The 13,765-nt window shown below is 35.8% G+C and overlaps 2 protein-coding genes across 3 annotated transcripts; one reads left to right on the top strand and one right to left on the bottom strand.

Moving 5' to 3' along the window:
* Positions 1-2,009: 2,009 nt before the first annotated feature.
* On the top strand, positions 2,010-2,969 carry LOC117635812 (histone H1). Its single transcript, XM_034370180.1, has 2 exons — positions 2,010-2,297; positions 2,392-2,969. The coding sequence occupies exons 1-2, from the start codon at positions 2,121-2,123 to the stop codon at positions 2,785-2,787; spliced, it is 573 nt and encodes a 190-aa protein (XP_034226071.1). The 5' UTR covers positions 2,010-2,120; the 3' UTR covers positions 2,788-2,969.
* Positions 2,970-8,646: 5,677 nt separating this feature from the next.
* On the bottom strand, positions 8,647-13,035 carry LOC117634804 (NAC domain-containing protein 37-like). 2 transcript variants are annotated; one of them, XM_034369029.1, is made up of 4 exons: positions 12,919-13,035; positions 10,806-11,011; positions 10,160-10,431; positions 8,647-9,358 (listed from the first exon to the last, which is right to left on the bottom strand). In XM_034369029.1, exons 2-4 carry the CDS (start codon positions 10,969-10,971, stop codon positions 8,789-8,791), a joined length of 1,008 nt encoding a protein of 335 aa, XP_034224920.1. In that variant the 5' UTR covers positions 10,972-11,011; positions 12,919-13,035; the 3' UTR covers positions 8,647-8,788. The 2 variants fall into 2 exon arrangements, with proteins under 2 accessions (XP_034224920.1, XP_034224921.1); XM_034369030.1 differs by lacking the exon at positions 12,919-13,035 and adding an exon at positions 11,210-11,256 and having other exon boundaries at positions 8,656-9,358.
* Between the last annotated feature and the right edge of the window lie 730 nt (positions 13,036-13,765).

Raw genomic sequence — 13,765 nt, 5'->3', positions numbered from 1 at the left:
ACTGAATGTGTGTTATTTTGGTTCTCCATTGAAGGTACGTTGTGTTTTGTCAGTCAGGTAGAAGCTCAGGATGTAATTCGTTTTGATGATCCGATACCTCTCAGTAGGGCCTTATATTTTTAGGATCATTGTGATTGATTTAGCAAATGTCGGCCATTTATGACTTCTCTGATAGTGGAGGAAAGGATCCTGAATCCACTGTTCTTAGTTGAAGGTACATTGTCTGCGTCTGTGTGTCAACAAAGGGATATTAGGTTAGGATGTAATTGGTCTTGACAAACTGAATACTTTTCGGTAGAGGTTTATGCTATGACCGACCATTGTGATTGATTTGCCTTGCTTGTATTTACAAACCAAGTGTTCGACTGGTCAGCGTTCTTCCTTTTAAATTATCTGTTCATGCTGAACTGAGAGAATGAACATAGGATATACCCATGCCTCATTTTGATGCATCCTCCGATTTTGATCCTTTTAAGACGTAGCAGAGACATGCATAACATAGGGAATCTCTTCCTAGATCAGATAGAGAGTTCTTAGTTTTAGGTTGATGTAGGCTACATGGTTTTTTTTTATCGAGGAACATGGATAACCGCTGATGCTATATAAAAAGTCTGATGGTATGATTTTTTTTTCTGTTGTGCACTTTCCTTCAGAGAATTGCCCCTTTTCTTTTCCCTCTTCATTTGTGTCTCCTTTCTTGTTTTGATTCTGAAGTTGTGCATGTTAAATTATGATCAGAATATTATAAAGTTCGTTTGTCTTGTCATTTAGCAAAACATAGCTGTCATGTAAATCGCATAAAAAAATAGTTGTCATGTAAAAACTTGACTAGCGTATATATTTATAATTGTTGATTGGGATGTGAAAAATATTGGTGGTTGGTGGACTTTGGGGTGTTCTGTTATACTCTTTTCACCATTGAAAATTCTAGAAGACAAATACTTTGCATTTGACACAGGCAATTTCCCCAAAGATTGTAGGGTTCGGCGTCGGGCCCATTTTCGAATCTGATCCCCAAAGCGGATTGGGTGATTTCTGGGATTCAGAAAAACAAAAATTACAATTTTATATTTGTAAAAAAAAAAAATACAATTAATTAACTCCATGATATTCTGCAAGCATTTTTAGGGAAACAAATGCAACATTACTTTTTTCTTAAATAAAATACGAACATCACCAAAAATTTGAGCTATCAAGATAAGAATTTATCGGAGGTTTCTGTTTTTATTTCTTTTTCCTATTTATGTTAGTTGTTTTATTTATATATATAAAGTAAAAGGCAGAAAATGATGAAACATTCAAAATACCAGAACATGTTTTTAGTTAATGCAAACATTAAGAATTGAAATTATTAATTGAATGAGGATAATATGGTAAATTCACAAATTTTCATATATAAAAAAAAAAAAAAAGATAATAGATCTTATTTTTATAGAACACAACTACTCATTATCTTTTTTAATTTTAAAATAAATTTAAATATTTTAAGAAAAAACTTCTTGCGGGTGTGGAAGTGCGTACAGAGAGACTAGTTTTATTTAAAAGAGAAGTTCAATGGATAAGTGACGTTCCCGCATTTTCAATATCTTTGATCTTATATTTTCAATTTTAATTACAAAAAAGCCAAAATGACAAAACCAACAAAAACATATGTTTTTCTTTCTTTCTTTCCCTTTTTTAAAAAAACTGTTAGTATTTCCTGCCTCGATATCCCCCTGAAATGCCAACCATTTTTCCTCCTTCAACCCACATTGGAACACACACCTTCTGTTCTTCAATCTTCTCAAAATTTCACTTCGAAATACAAACCACACCCGCAGAAAATCGCCGACAAGAACAAGAAGAAAACACAGACTCACACTCTTTCCCACCAGAATCAAACTCGATAAGAAAACCAAGGCCACGCTGGAAATCCGACATCCCACTTTCTCTCCACGTGTACGTTCCAGATCTTTTATCTGCTCAACTTGTCAATCCGGAACACATCAAATCAACCAATCACAACCCAGAACGTCTTACCCACAGATCCCTCCCTCCATATAAATACCAATAGGTTCAGTTTCCAGTGGCGTCAGTCGGTCAGTGCTAATTTTATATTTTCAGAACAAAAAAAAACCGTGATGTCAGCCACAGAAGAAGTTCAGGCTCCGGCCGTTGAGGCCCCGCCGGCAGTGGAGGCTCCAGCGATGGAGGAGCCCAAAAAAGAAGAAAAGCCGGTCAAAGAGAGAAAGACGAGAACCCCAAGGGAGAAGAAGCCTAAAGAGCCCAAAACCGCTGCTCATCCTCCATACTTTCAGGTACTTGAATTCGGGGTTTTCAGATCGCGGTTTCTTTCTTTTCTTCATTTCTGTTTATGGGTTTTTCTTAAATATTTGTGAAATTTGTGCACAGATGATAAAGGAGGCACTGTTGTCTCTGAACGAGAAGAGCGGGTCCAGTCCTTACGCCATAGCCAAGTACATGGAGGAGAAGCACAAGGCGGTGCTTCCTTCCAACTTCAAGAAGACCCTGGCTTTGCAACTGAAGAACTCTGCGGCGAGAGGCAAGCTGATCAAGATCAGGGCCTCTTACAAGCTCTCTGAGGCAGGCAAGAAGGACAAAACCACAGGCAAAACCAAGGCTTCAACAAAACCCAAAACGGAGAAAAATACCAAAACGACCGCCCCTGCTCCGAAGGCGACTAAGAAGCCTGCGAAGAAGAACAAGAAGTCCACGGCTTCTAAGCCTAAGCAGCCCAAGTCCATCAAGAGCCCAGCTGCTAAGAAACCCAAGAAGGCTGTTGCTTGAAGTGAAACATGTGAAAAAGTTGTATAGAAGTTGAGAGCGATGATGAATTAGTAATAATTAAGTTGAAGGAAGTTGGGTTGTGTGTGTTGGTGTTAGGAGTTAGCAGGTGCTCTGTTTTTGTTGTGAATATGTAATCTTATGTTGGAATGGAATGGAATGGAACTGAACTGACTTTGTACTAATTTGCTGGGTTTGCTCTTCTCTCTCTCTCTCAAAACACTCTTGACATTACAAAACACAATCATCTCATAAAGGTTCCGTTTGGTTGCAATGTTATGCTAGCTAGATCATAGATTTGGTTCATCTATGAAATTGGTATGCAAAATGGGTCTTCAAGAGAAAGCCAAATTGGTGTTGCCTTAGCAACTCATGCCACTGGTCTCTACACCCTTTAAATTATGAAGCTGCTTGTAGCTTGTAGAACTTTCCTATTTCTAAGTGTGTTCTCATAGGGAATTTCCAACTTTATTTATGTCTTTACTTTTTTGCTCACTAGTTATCTATAACACAATAAGAGCATCAACAATCATTCTCTCCATTTATTTTTGTTAACTTTTAACTAAATAAATATAAAAATTATTTTAGGAGCTCTTTATAAAATTTAAATTCTAATCATGTTCTCTAGTTTATAGAGTTATAAATGTTACAACTCTTTTTTAATTAGTCTATTTTTATTTAAAAAATAATATAAAAATTAATTAACATTAATTAAATGTTTGAAATACTCATTAAATAAAACAACATGAGCCATTAGGAGTCATTTCTCTCTCCTCAGATTTAGGAGATCCTAGATGTTTTCCTATTTTAGGAGGTAAATAAGTAGCACGGTTGGAGTTGTATTTTTCCAAATCCTTCCTAAAATTTATCAGTAAATTTAGATTTTAACAAAAAAAAAAACTTTCACTTTTAGAAAAAGCCAAAACTTTTTCAAAAAAGACAGAAAAATTTCTCAACTTTCAAACAAAAGACATGCAAATGTAAAGGATTACTTAAGAAATCCAAAAATAAATAAGGGCAATTTTGTCCATTTTGGCTTCTTTTAAAAAATTTCTCCCATTATGGATGCTCTAAGCACAAGCTTTTATGGGTCAGCATAGATGAACTTCTTCTTACTCTTAAAATAAGTAACTTCTAGTATGTCCTAAATTAATTGCATGTCGAGAGAACCCTAGTCTCTCTCTCCCAAAACACTCCTAAAGCCCTTTTTACTTTGAGAGAAGGAAACCATTGTTCTTCCTTTCCTCTCCCCTCTCCTATTCTTCCCTCTCTTCTTCCTTCATTTTCAGAGACAAAAAGTTTTCCCTATTTGTCTACGTTTTATAATTTTCCTCAAATTATCACAGGCGGCTACTGCTCGACGTCAAATCTCCACCTACGTTTCGGTGTTAGATCTCCATCACCATCATTTTTACAGTTTCTTTATGTTTGAAATAAGTCACAAAGACTCTTTAAGTTTTCTGTGTAGTTTTTACCTTTTATTTTGTGAGAGCCTTTTACATCTCCTTTGTGAGAGGTTTTCATCTCTCCTTTGTGAAAGTTTTATTCGTATAGTTATGGCTTGGTTTTTTCAAGTTTTATCTATTTTTGACTATTCTGAGTTTGAAATCTTAATTGGGATGCCTATGCTATAATTTCTTTGATCCTGCGTGTTCGTTAGTGGAGGCGCAACATATTATCTTAATTTTGATGTTAAACCTCTCCGTTATTGTAATGGTCTTTATGGCTAGTGACTTTTTTGGCTAAATTATGAATACAATCTTAGAACTTCTCAAGAAAAACAAAGTCCTAAATTTGCATTCTTAGAATCAAAGTTGAATGCAAGGGTTAGCTGCGCTGAGTTAAAGCCCAGTCCACATTCCTTTCATTGTAAAACTAAGCCCATCAATCATTTCCAGTCTGCTCGCACCCAACCTCTCCAACCTCTTCAAGTGATTTGGAGCCCAAATGTAAAAGATTTTTGTTAGCATATACAATCACAATGCTACAAAGGATATAAAGCAGAGCAGGGAGTGGCACACAGTACGAATCACTTTTTCCATGATCATGTTGAATCATTTTGAGGAAAAGTCTGGCTACTCAATAAAAATTGATCCAACACCGGCTGCAAATGCTTTCCTAGCATTAATTCTTGCTGGTTTACCCAATTAGATAACTAGGATTGCTACTTTTTTTTGCCATAGTCTATGCTCTATGTAGGTTTCCATAGTGAAGTACTAGGGTTCTGTTGACGGGCACGCAATCCTGTTGAACGGTGAGGATGTAACTAGAAAATCAAAGAATAAAAATTAATTAATGTGTTGTGACTAGTCAAAACAAATCTCAAAAAAAAATTATCTCGATTGATGTGATACTGTTTCTTTTGTTTTCAAATTAGAAAAGTTATATCGCCACAGTGTAAATGAAACATTCGGAGATGCGAGTATAGTTTATTTAAGGTTGTTTGACTAATTAGAATATAACATAAAGTCATATGTACATTTCACATTGAATTGAAGTGTTCATTCTCATTTCTTTTGGACTGAATCTGAATTCACTAGAAACCCCAAAAGGAGCAGAAACAAAATAACAAAGCTTAAAACGATACAACACATACAGAAGCAACTAAACCTCAAAGGCAAGGCTAGACAGAGAGCTCCTACCTTAAGGTGGAGGGGAGATATCGATGGTAGGCCATCAGAAACCAGGTACATGGTGCATTCTCATTGGTGCTACTCAATTTGGATTGTGAAATATTATATCGATATGGCATCTCTCTGTGATGAATTTGGAATATGATCATCCCAATTCCCAATTGATTGTTATATTCACAAGGCTGGCTTGCATTTGCTGCTGGTGCCATCATCATAATTCATAGGTATCATTGTTGTCCAAAAGGCAGCTTGTTTTTGGTCAACCACTATGCTATAATTGCTTTCATCTTCATCCATCATCTTTCTCACCCTGTGTCTCTTCCACTTTCAAAAGCTAGCTAGCTTAGCGCTATAGCTGAAGACCACTTTCTGGCCATAAGCAACTTAATTAGCATATAATATGTGCCTTTTGGCTTTTGGCTTCTGGAAATGGAGATTATTATTTATATATTCAAGAAGAATCAACATGGTTTTCACTGCACTCATTTGATGGAACGTGGTGTGATGTTTCCAACAGCTCACGGTCATGGGGCTGCTCTGAATGTCACAGTTGTGCAACGGGGTCGGCAAAAGGTAAACATTTTTACTATAAACTACATATAGTAAATTGGAAACCCAATATGCCACGTGGCTCAAATCGGTGAAGGAAATCATGTTTCAACTGGATTATAAGTAATTCATCATGATTAGGAGGCCCTGTCTTATACAACTCACTTGGCGTTGTCAAATACTGGTTGAACGGTTGCAGACAAACACTATATAAAATTATCTCTCAGAGGACAATAATAGGATAAGGTTTGGAGTTGTTCCAAAAGGGCTTTTAGGGTTTTATTCAAGTTAGTGATAGTTATACTTTATAGTTCAATAAAGAAAAATCCTAAAAAATTTAAGACAATACGGCATAAGAATCATTCTGTAAAACGCATTGGCATCATACATTATTTTAACAAATTATAGTAGCACTCAAAAGATTCTAATCGAACTTAAGAACAAGATATGAATACACAGTATACTACCTTGTCCAACTAGCGTAACAAACACATCTGCTAAAGGATTTAATTTCATGATATGAATAACTTTCTGGATAATCAAATCATTCCTAATTAGATCGCATAATAATTAATATTTACATGCTAAAACTTGGCATGTTTCTAATGGCCATTGCACCAAACTTTGTGGAAAGGTGCTTTTTATGCCTAAGGTGCATCTGGATCCCACACATAAAAACCTGTTATCCGAAGTGAAATTAATTGGCCCCTTTTTCACAACATTTGGTGCAATTGCCGGCTAACACACATGATGCGATTGATCATGAACCGCGTTAACACATTTGACTTTAATTTTTGTAGCCCGGCGACAGTGGATCATGCTTGCAAAGTTTTCCGGTTTAATGCCTTTACAAATTACATTGATTGATGATTAATTAGCTATAGTTAAAAGTGAAATACATTTTCACTCTCGTATCTCATTAATTACATGCAAAAGAGAAAAGCACTTGCTTCTAATTATGCATGACACTAAGGTCAAGCTCAAGTTAATTAGACTAGGTCCACACATTGGTGTGAATGACTTGTTTAAGTGAGTAGGGTAAACTATGTTAAAGAAAATATTATTATTTCCTTCTTTTGAGAGTACCTATGAATTCTTACTTTTATATACTAATTACAGTTTGACATGTGTATAGAAATCAAACATATTATCCCTGCTTGGATACTATGTGTGTGACACATATGTCTACTTAGATAATTTCTGAGGGTATTCATAAAATGTGACAAATACTTCAAAAATAGTCCACATTGCATGAAAAAGCCACGTTAAAAACTTTGATTAATTTGTTCGTCCAACCTCCAATATATTTAATGCCACTGGGTTGTCGTCCAATATCGAAAAGTGTTCGTTTGAATCTTCTTCATAAATTGGTAGGGTAGAGAGAGAGAGAGAGAGAGAGAGAGAGAGAGAGAGAGAGAGAGCAATGGCCATGCATGTGAAGTGAAGCTGAAAATACAAAAACTGAATGAGGACAAAGCATGCCCAACAGGTACCACGTTGCACAGCGCATGCTGGACAGTGAACAAGCCTTTTGGGACCCACCCAACCCACACCCGAGCATCTCTCTCCGAGAGAGATGCCTGCCGCCATGCTTACCATGCTCACCATATATTAATCTTTATTAAGCTCTCTCCAAATAATGACTGTATGTTTCGAAATGAAAATTAGTTTAGATTTTTAATAGAAAAGAAACGTACGTAGATTTTGCAGGGCTTTGAAACATATTTTCATTGCTATCACTGAGATGCTTACAATCTCATGCCTCGACGACACTCAACAAATGGAGTTTGAGTATTTTGTGAACAAACACACACGCATATGTTTATACATGGAAAATCTTTATTTGATCTGGCTTTCATTGTTAATTTATTTCACATTTACATAGATACATATCATATTGTCATGTTTTCATGTACATATAGTGTGATTATGTAATGGATGTATTTTCTTGATAATATAATATGTGTGTGAGAAACTCTAATTCATTTTGTAGTTTAGACTATCGTATATATTTAAAAAATTAAAAATAAATTAGCGATATTATTATCGATAATGTGTATGATACTATTATCACAAAACAAAGACTTTATGTTCATGTGTATATATATAAATACTGTTGAGGGGAGATTTGAATATGTTCGCTTTTATTTTGGTTGACATTTTTGAGTTTTGTGACCAGATAATATTGGTGTTATTCATGAGTACAAATCATAACAAGACAGTAATTTGAGTGGAGGGGTTTGGAAATTATGTTCATCTATTTGAATTGATGAGAGATCTCAATGAGCCAATTTTCTTGTATGTCGTGGACTAATTTTCTTGGTATAATATCTTGATATACGATTTTGGTATATAAGCATATTGTACATTTGGAGAATTAGATTGAGTTTTCCGTAGTGAGTGAAACACTAGTTTTAATAATTAAATGGGATATTAGTTGGATTGGTTCAGGTTTTTGGTATGCTCCTAAATGGACTTTGATTCAAGTCTCCATGCATGTTATCTGTGTATGTAAGTCTACTCCGGTTCTAATTTTGACAACAACAAAAAAAATAACACTATTTCAATATTTTTTTTAAAAAAATTCTTGTGGGTATATCACTAATTATACAAATTAAGATATACATGCATGGAACTTTGTGTCTCTGTGTGTGGAAGAGAGAGAGAGAGAGAGAGAGAGAGAGAGAGAGAATACACTCACAACCATATTTTTACAAAAATATATGTCTTAGGGATTGATTCAATCAACCCTTATAACATTTATAATACCTACTTACCAATAAAAATTAATTAGCTTCCTCCATTATTGCAGTCCCTCTTAATTATTTTTCAAATATGCATATCCCAATATCACCATCAGGACTGGAATTTAGGAACCCATTCAACTTGTTCCCCTGGTCATCATCCCTACCACTACTCTGCAATAACAACAATGCCATCTCTGAATCATCATGTGCCCCAAAGCTCGACTCTCCGTCACCTTCATACCTCTCTTCTTGACTCAACTGAGATGCCACAAACTTGTCCAAGGCCCTCCAGTCAGTCACCTTCTTGGGCTCGTCTTCCACTTCAATATTGTTCTCCGATATCAGAGACATTGAGCTCGGCCTCTTTGATATCAATGGCAGAGATGGGCTCTCAAGCTGAGGCAGCTGCACAAAATGATCAGAGTGCATGAAGTTCAAACTGTCAGCTTCTGTCTCTTGCTTGCACATGAAATTCTGGGCTAAAAAGCTTGGAGGCTGCCTCGAGATCATATATTCGGTTGGATCAACGACAGAACTGACACCGTTGAGTTCTTCGTAGAAGTAGCTTGAGTCCCACCCTTCAATGCCTTTGTTTTGGCTACTGGTTCTCTTCTTGAATGCTCTGCATACCACCCATCCTTCTTCCTGAAATAAATAAATAAAATTACTTTCCATTTTGTTTTTCTAATCATGTTGTTGTGGAAAAGAGGTTGGGAATGTTTCTTGAGGGGAAAAGTGAATGTTTTTCCTTTTGACCTTTATACATAGACATGCATTTTCTTTAAGTAGCTTTTGGAGTTTTCTTTCTGTTTGGTAAAGAGAGTCGTAGCTTGATGTCAATCTAAAGGCAAAGGCCATGCAACAGAATTGGAACTTTTCTTTTTGACAAACTGAAGCAGGAGAAAGCCACACCAGAAAATGAATTGGTAGAAAGCAAATTAATACATGCTTTTAAAAGCTTTAACTTTTGACTTTCATGTGTTGGTGGAAGTGAGACTGCACACACATATATATTAGTGGTCTACGACTTACGCATGCAAATTACATGAGATGGTTCCATTGGCTTTTAGAAAACTACAGTACTCACACAATATTAAGTTTTTTTTTTTTTTTTTTTTTAAATTTAAAAAACCATGTTTGTGAGAGGCTACTATCTGATGTTGAACGATCGAGCATGGAGAGAGAGAAAGTGTTGCCATAAACCTTTTTGTATAGCAAGTGATGGTAATCGATGCCAAACTCCAATCTATAAGAAATTCTAAATCAGCTATAGCCTATACGTATATTAGGTCAACAAGTGCTGCTTCAAACCCATGCCATGTTGACCATAGCTTCTCTCTACCGTTAATATACTCAGTGCTGGTTTGTGTATGTATCTCTGTGTGTGTGTGTGTGAGAGAGAGAGAGAGAGAGAGAGAGAGGGAGAGAGAAGATGAGATTACTTGCCTGTGGAGGTCCATTCTCCTCGGATTCAAGTCTGTATTCGTGCATAATCCAATCGGTCTTCTGTCCATTTGGAGCCCTTCCTTTGTAGAAAACAAGGGTTTTCCTCATCCCAATCAGTTTTGTCTTGTCGTACACTGATTTGTCTCGACCCGTTGCTTTCCAAAACCCAGCCATGGTGGCTCTGTTGGTCCTTGTCCCAGTCGGATACTTCTTGTCTTTGTGGCTGAAGAAGTACCACTCGTTCTGCTCTTCATACCCGATCCGGCATCTCTCTGCCCATTCATGTCAATCAATCAATCAATCGGATCAAGATTCATGTTAATTATACAAACCAAATACTAAATTAACTGGATATAAATAAAAAAATCGATCGAATAATGTACGAGTTATCGTAGATTGATACCCTTATTATCGTATTAGATGTGCATATGCTAGAAGAATATGTTCACCCCAATAATGCAATTATATATGTTGGTATATAAGATAAATTAGTGGTAGAAACGAACCCAAACGAAATAAAAATAAAAAAACACATACGCATCCATTTGATGAGCAAACATAAACCCTAGTGAGTAATTAAGCATGATGGATCCAAAGGATTATCATCCAGGTGAAGAAATACTCCTTATATATAATTAGTACATACCTTGAAGGTCCCATGGTTCGATTCTGTAGAGATCAATGTCTCTGATGACATCAAGATCGATCTTCTGGGAGGCAACTTTCTTCCTGAGATAGTAGCCGACGAGCTCTTCATCAGTTGGATGAAATCGGAAACCTGGTGGGACAGTGGACTCGATTGACTCCATCATGGCGCAGCTGGTTGGTTTTCTTGTGGTGCCCTTGCTTGTACTGCATCAAATTCATCACCACACCCCCATTAGTGCCCACCACCACACCAACTTATATATACAGAGAAAATGAAAACTTGGGAAGAAAAAAGGTGAAAAGAGGCAGTAGATAACATTAAAATGTTAAAAAGTAGAAAAAAAAAGGGAAAATTAAAATTAAAAATATTGTAAGTTAAAAGGAATAATGAAGAGTCTATACATGATGAATTAAAAAGGTGACAAGTGTTATCAGAGATAATCATCAGCTCATTTGGTGGTGAGCAACCCCCACCATCACCATTTTTGGTTTGATATAGGAGAGGGAACTATAATAAGCGCGTGGGATAAACAAAATACTTAATTATATATATATATATATATATATATCTCTCTCTCAGAGATTAATCAGAGACAATTAATAAGTAATTAATTAAATTAATTACTTTTTGTCCCAAGAGTGAAATTAATAAGGAATAGAAAAAGAGAATCATGAGAGTTTGGTTTTGATAAAAACTAAGAGGAAATTGGAGCTTGCTAATTTGTGCAGAGGGGGGGAAGAGGGAGAGGGAGGGGGGGTCTCAAGAAACGGACAACCAGAGGTTTGTGCTAATGATGTTGTCTTGTGTTGGTGAATGGTGGAAATGATGCATCAAGAACGGGGTTTCTATTTTAATACAATTATTTATTTATAATAATTAATTACTAGTTAAAGTAGACCCATTATATTATATATATTACGGGGAAAAAAATACAAGGGTTGAAATTGAGAATTGCAAAGGAAGATCAGTCGGGTGGATGACGTGATCACAGAATAAGCATGCGTTTGTCTCGAAAGAGGAAAGGGTTTTTGGAAGCAAAAAGATGGAAGACGACAGCGTTTGATTGGATCAAGCCTGCTAAGAGAAAAGGATAAGAAAGAAAAAGAGAAAAACAACTGTGGTCTCTCTCTCACTGCAAAGACGGGGGGCACTGAACTACTTGTCTGCTTGTCGAGAATTTCAATGGCACAAATCTGACCTCTTTTTCTTTGATAGCTAGAGTACTGCTGCTGACCCATACATTATACATACAAAAGAAGAAGAACAAACAAACAAACATGCATGCATTGAAACCATCATATCATCAATGTTCTCTAAACTTATCCTAATTTAGCTAATCCATGTGTTTAATTAATCTTAACCTTAGACTCCAGGTTTTTTCTTTCTCTTGTTTTCCTCTTTAAGTCACCTGGCTAGGAGGCTAGGAGGCTTGGAGAGAGCCTAGGTCAACAATAATATTAATGTGTTTTAACAAATAGAAAGATGTGAGCAAATGACCATTTGTTGGCCCAGACAGAGATCATGAGTAGAATGTCACTTGATCAGTACTTGTCAAATAGGCCAAGAAATTAATAGATCAGAATGTTTTTTTTCTCAGCGTGTGTTTGTGTACTGAGCAAAAGTCTTGATTGCTCAACCGGCAGAACAGCTGGGTTAACCGGGACTTGTAGCTCTAGTGGTAGAAAGTATGTATACCCAAGACCAGAAAACCAGAGATATCAAATCTCCACCAGAAAACCAGACCAAAAAGAAGAAAAAGAAGAAGAAGAAGAAGAAGAAGAAACACTCTGGTCTGGGAAATTAATAATGACAAATAGTTTGTGACAGGATCAAGAAGAAGTCCTATGCAAATATATATATATATATATTTGGGATGCAAAATAAATGCAGGTGGATGAGAGGGAGAGAGACCTTGTGTTGCATATATAGCTCCTCCATCGTCGTCTTAATTACCAAGAACAAACACACAAGATCAAATTTATTCCTTAAATTAAAGTATTATAGTCTGGTGGGAATGAATGACTAATGAGACGCGTTTTTCTATGATAAGGAATTTGCCATGCAACCACAAAAACAACTTAATTTGATTAAATAGTTAATTGAAAATTACCTGATCAACGGCGTTGGTGTAATTACTCGTTAAAGACAGAAAGCAATGAAGAAGAAGAAGACAAACTGAAGATGAACAACAACAACAAGAAAATGAGACGAAGTTGAAGAGAGAGAGTTAAATAAAATTCCGTTAAGAGGGAGAGAGATGAAGAGAATATAAAAGGGAAGGAAGGAGAGCTAAGACAAGAGAGAGGGAGGACCGCTCGATTGCGCATGGGTTGATGGTTGTCCCCAGCAGCTGACGTCACTCTCACTCCCCCCCTAGCTTCCTACAGAAACTCCCTTTTTCTTCTTTGCTTTCCGTCCATTTTCTCTTCTCACCATCACCATATATAATATTTTATTCATTTTTTTACAACTTTCTTTCTTTCTTTCTTTCCAAGTTTAAAAAGGGAACTTCCTTTGTTCAATTTCTTCTAGATATATATGGAAACTTATCAACTTTTTTTTTTAAAATTGATTTTTTTATATTTTTCTTTAACAATATTTTTAGGACATCTTCAAGTTTAAACAACCTTTTTTCTTTTTGTTTAAGTTTTTTTATTTTTATTATTTTTTTATACAAACGATATTAGAGAATGAGGAAATTGAATATAGACCTTAAATTTAGTAATAAATGCTCTTAATCAACTGAATTACAAGTCTCTTACTTTATATATATGCTAACCCACATATTAATGTCGCATATATAAAGCGCACCACTGTGGAACAACAAGTTGTTGGATTGAAACAAATGATCAAGAAAATTTCTTTTGAAAGAAAAAGAAAAAGAGTACTTCTATTAGTAGTATGGAGTAATTCTCCTTGTAAGGGCATGATCGCATATATTGCCCATTACTCCATCA

This window comes from Prunus dulcis, chromosome 7 (assembly GCF_902201215.1).
Source record: "Prunus dulcis chromosome 7, ALMONDv2, whole genome shotgun sequence".
Taxonomy (NCBI): domain Eukaryota; kingdom Viridiplantae; phylum Streptophyta; class Magnoliopsida; order Rosales; family Rosaceae; genus Prunus; species Prunus dulcis.
The sequence above is the reverse complement of the archived record's forward strand: the minus strand, read 5'-3'. Positions and strand labels throughout refer to the sequence as shown.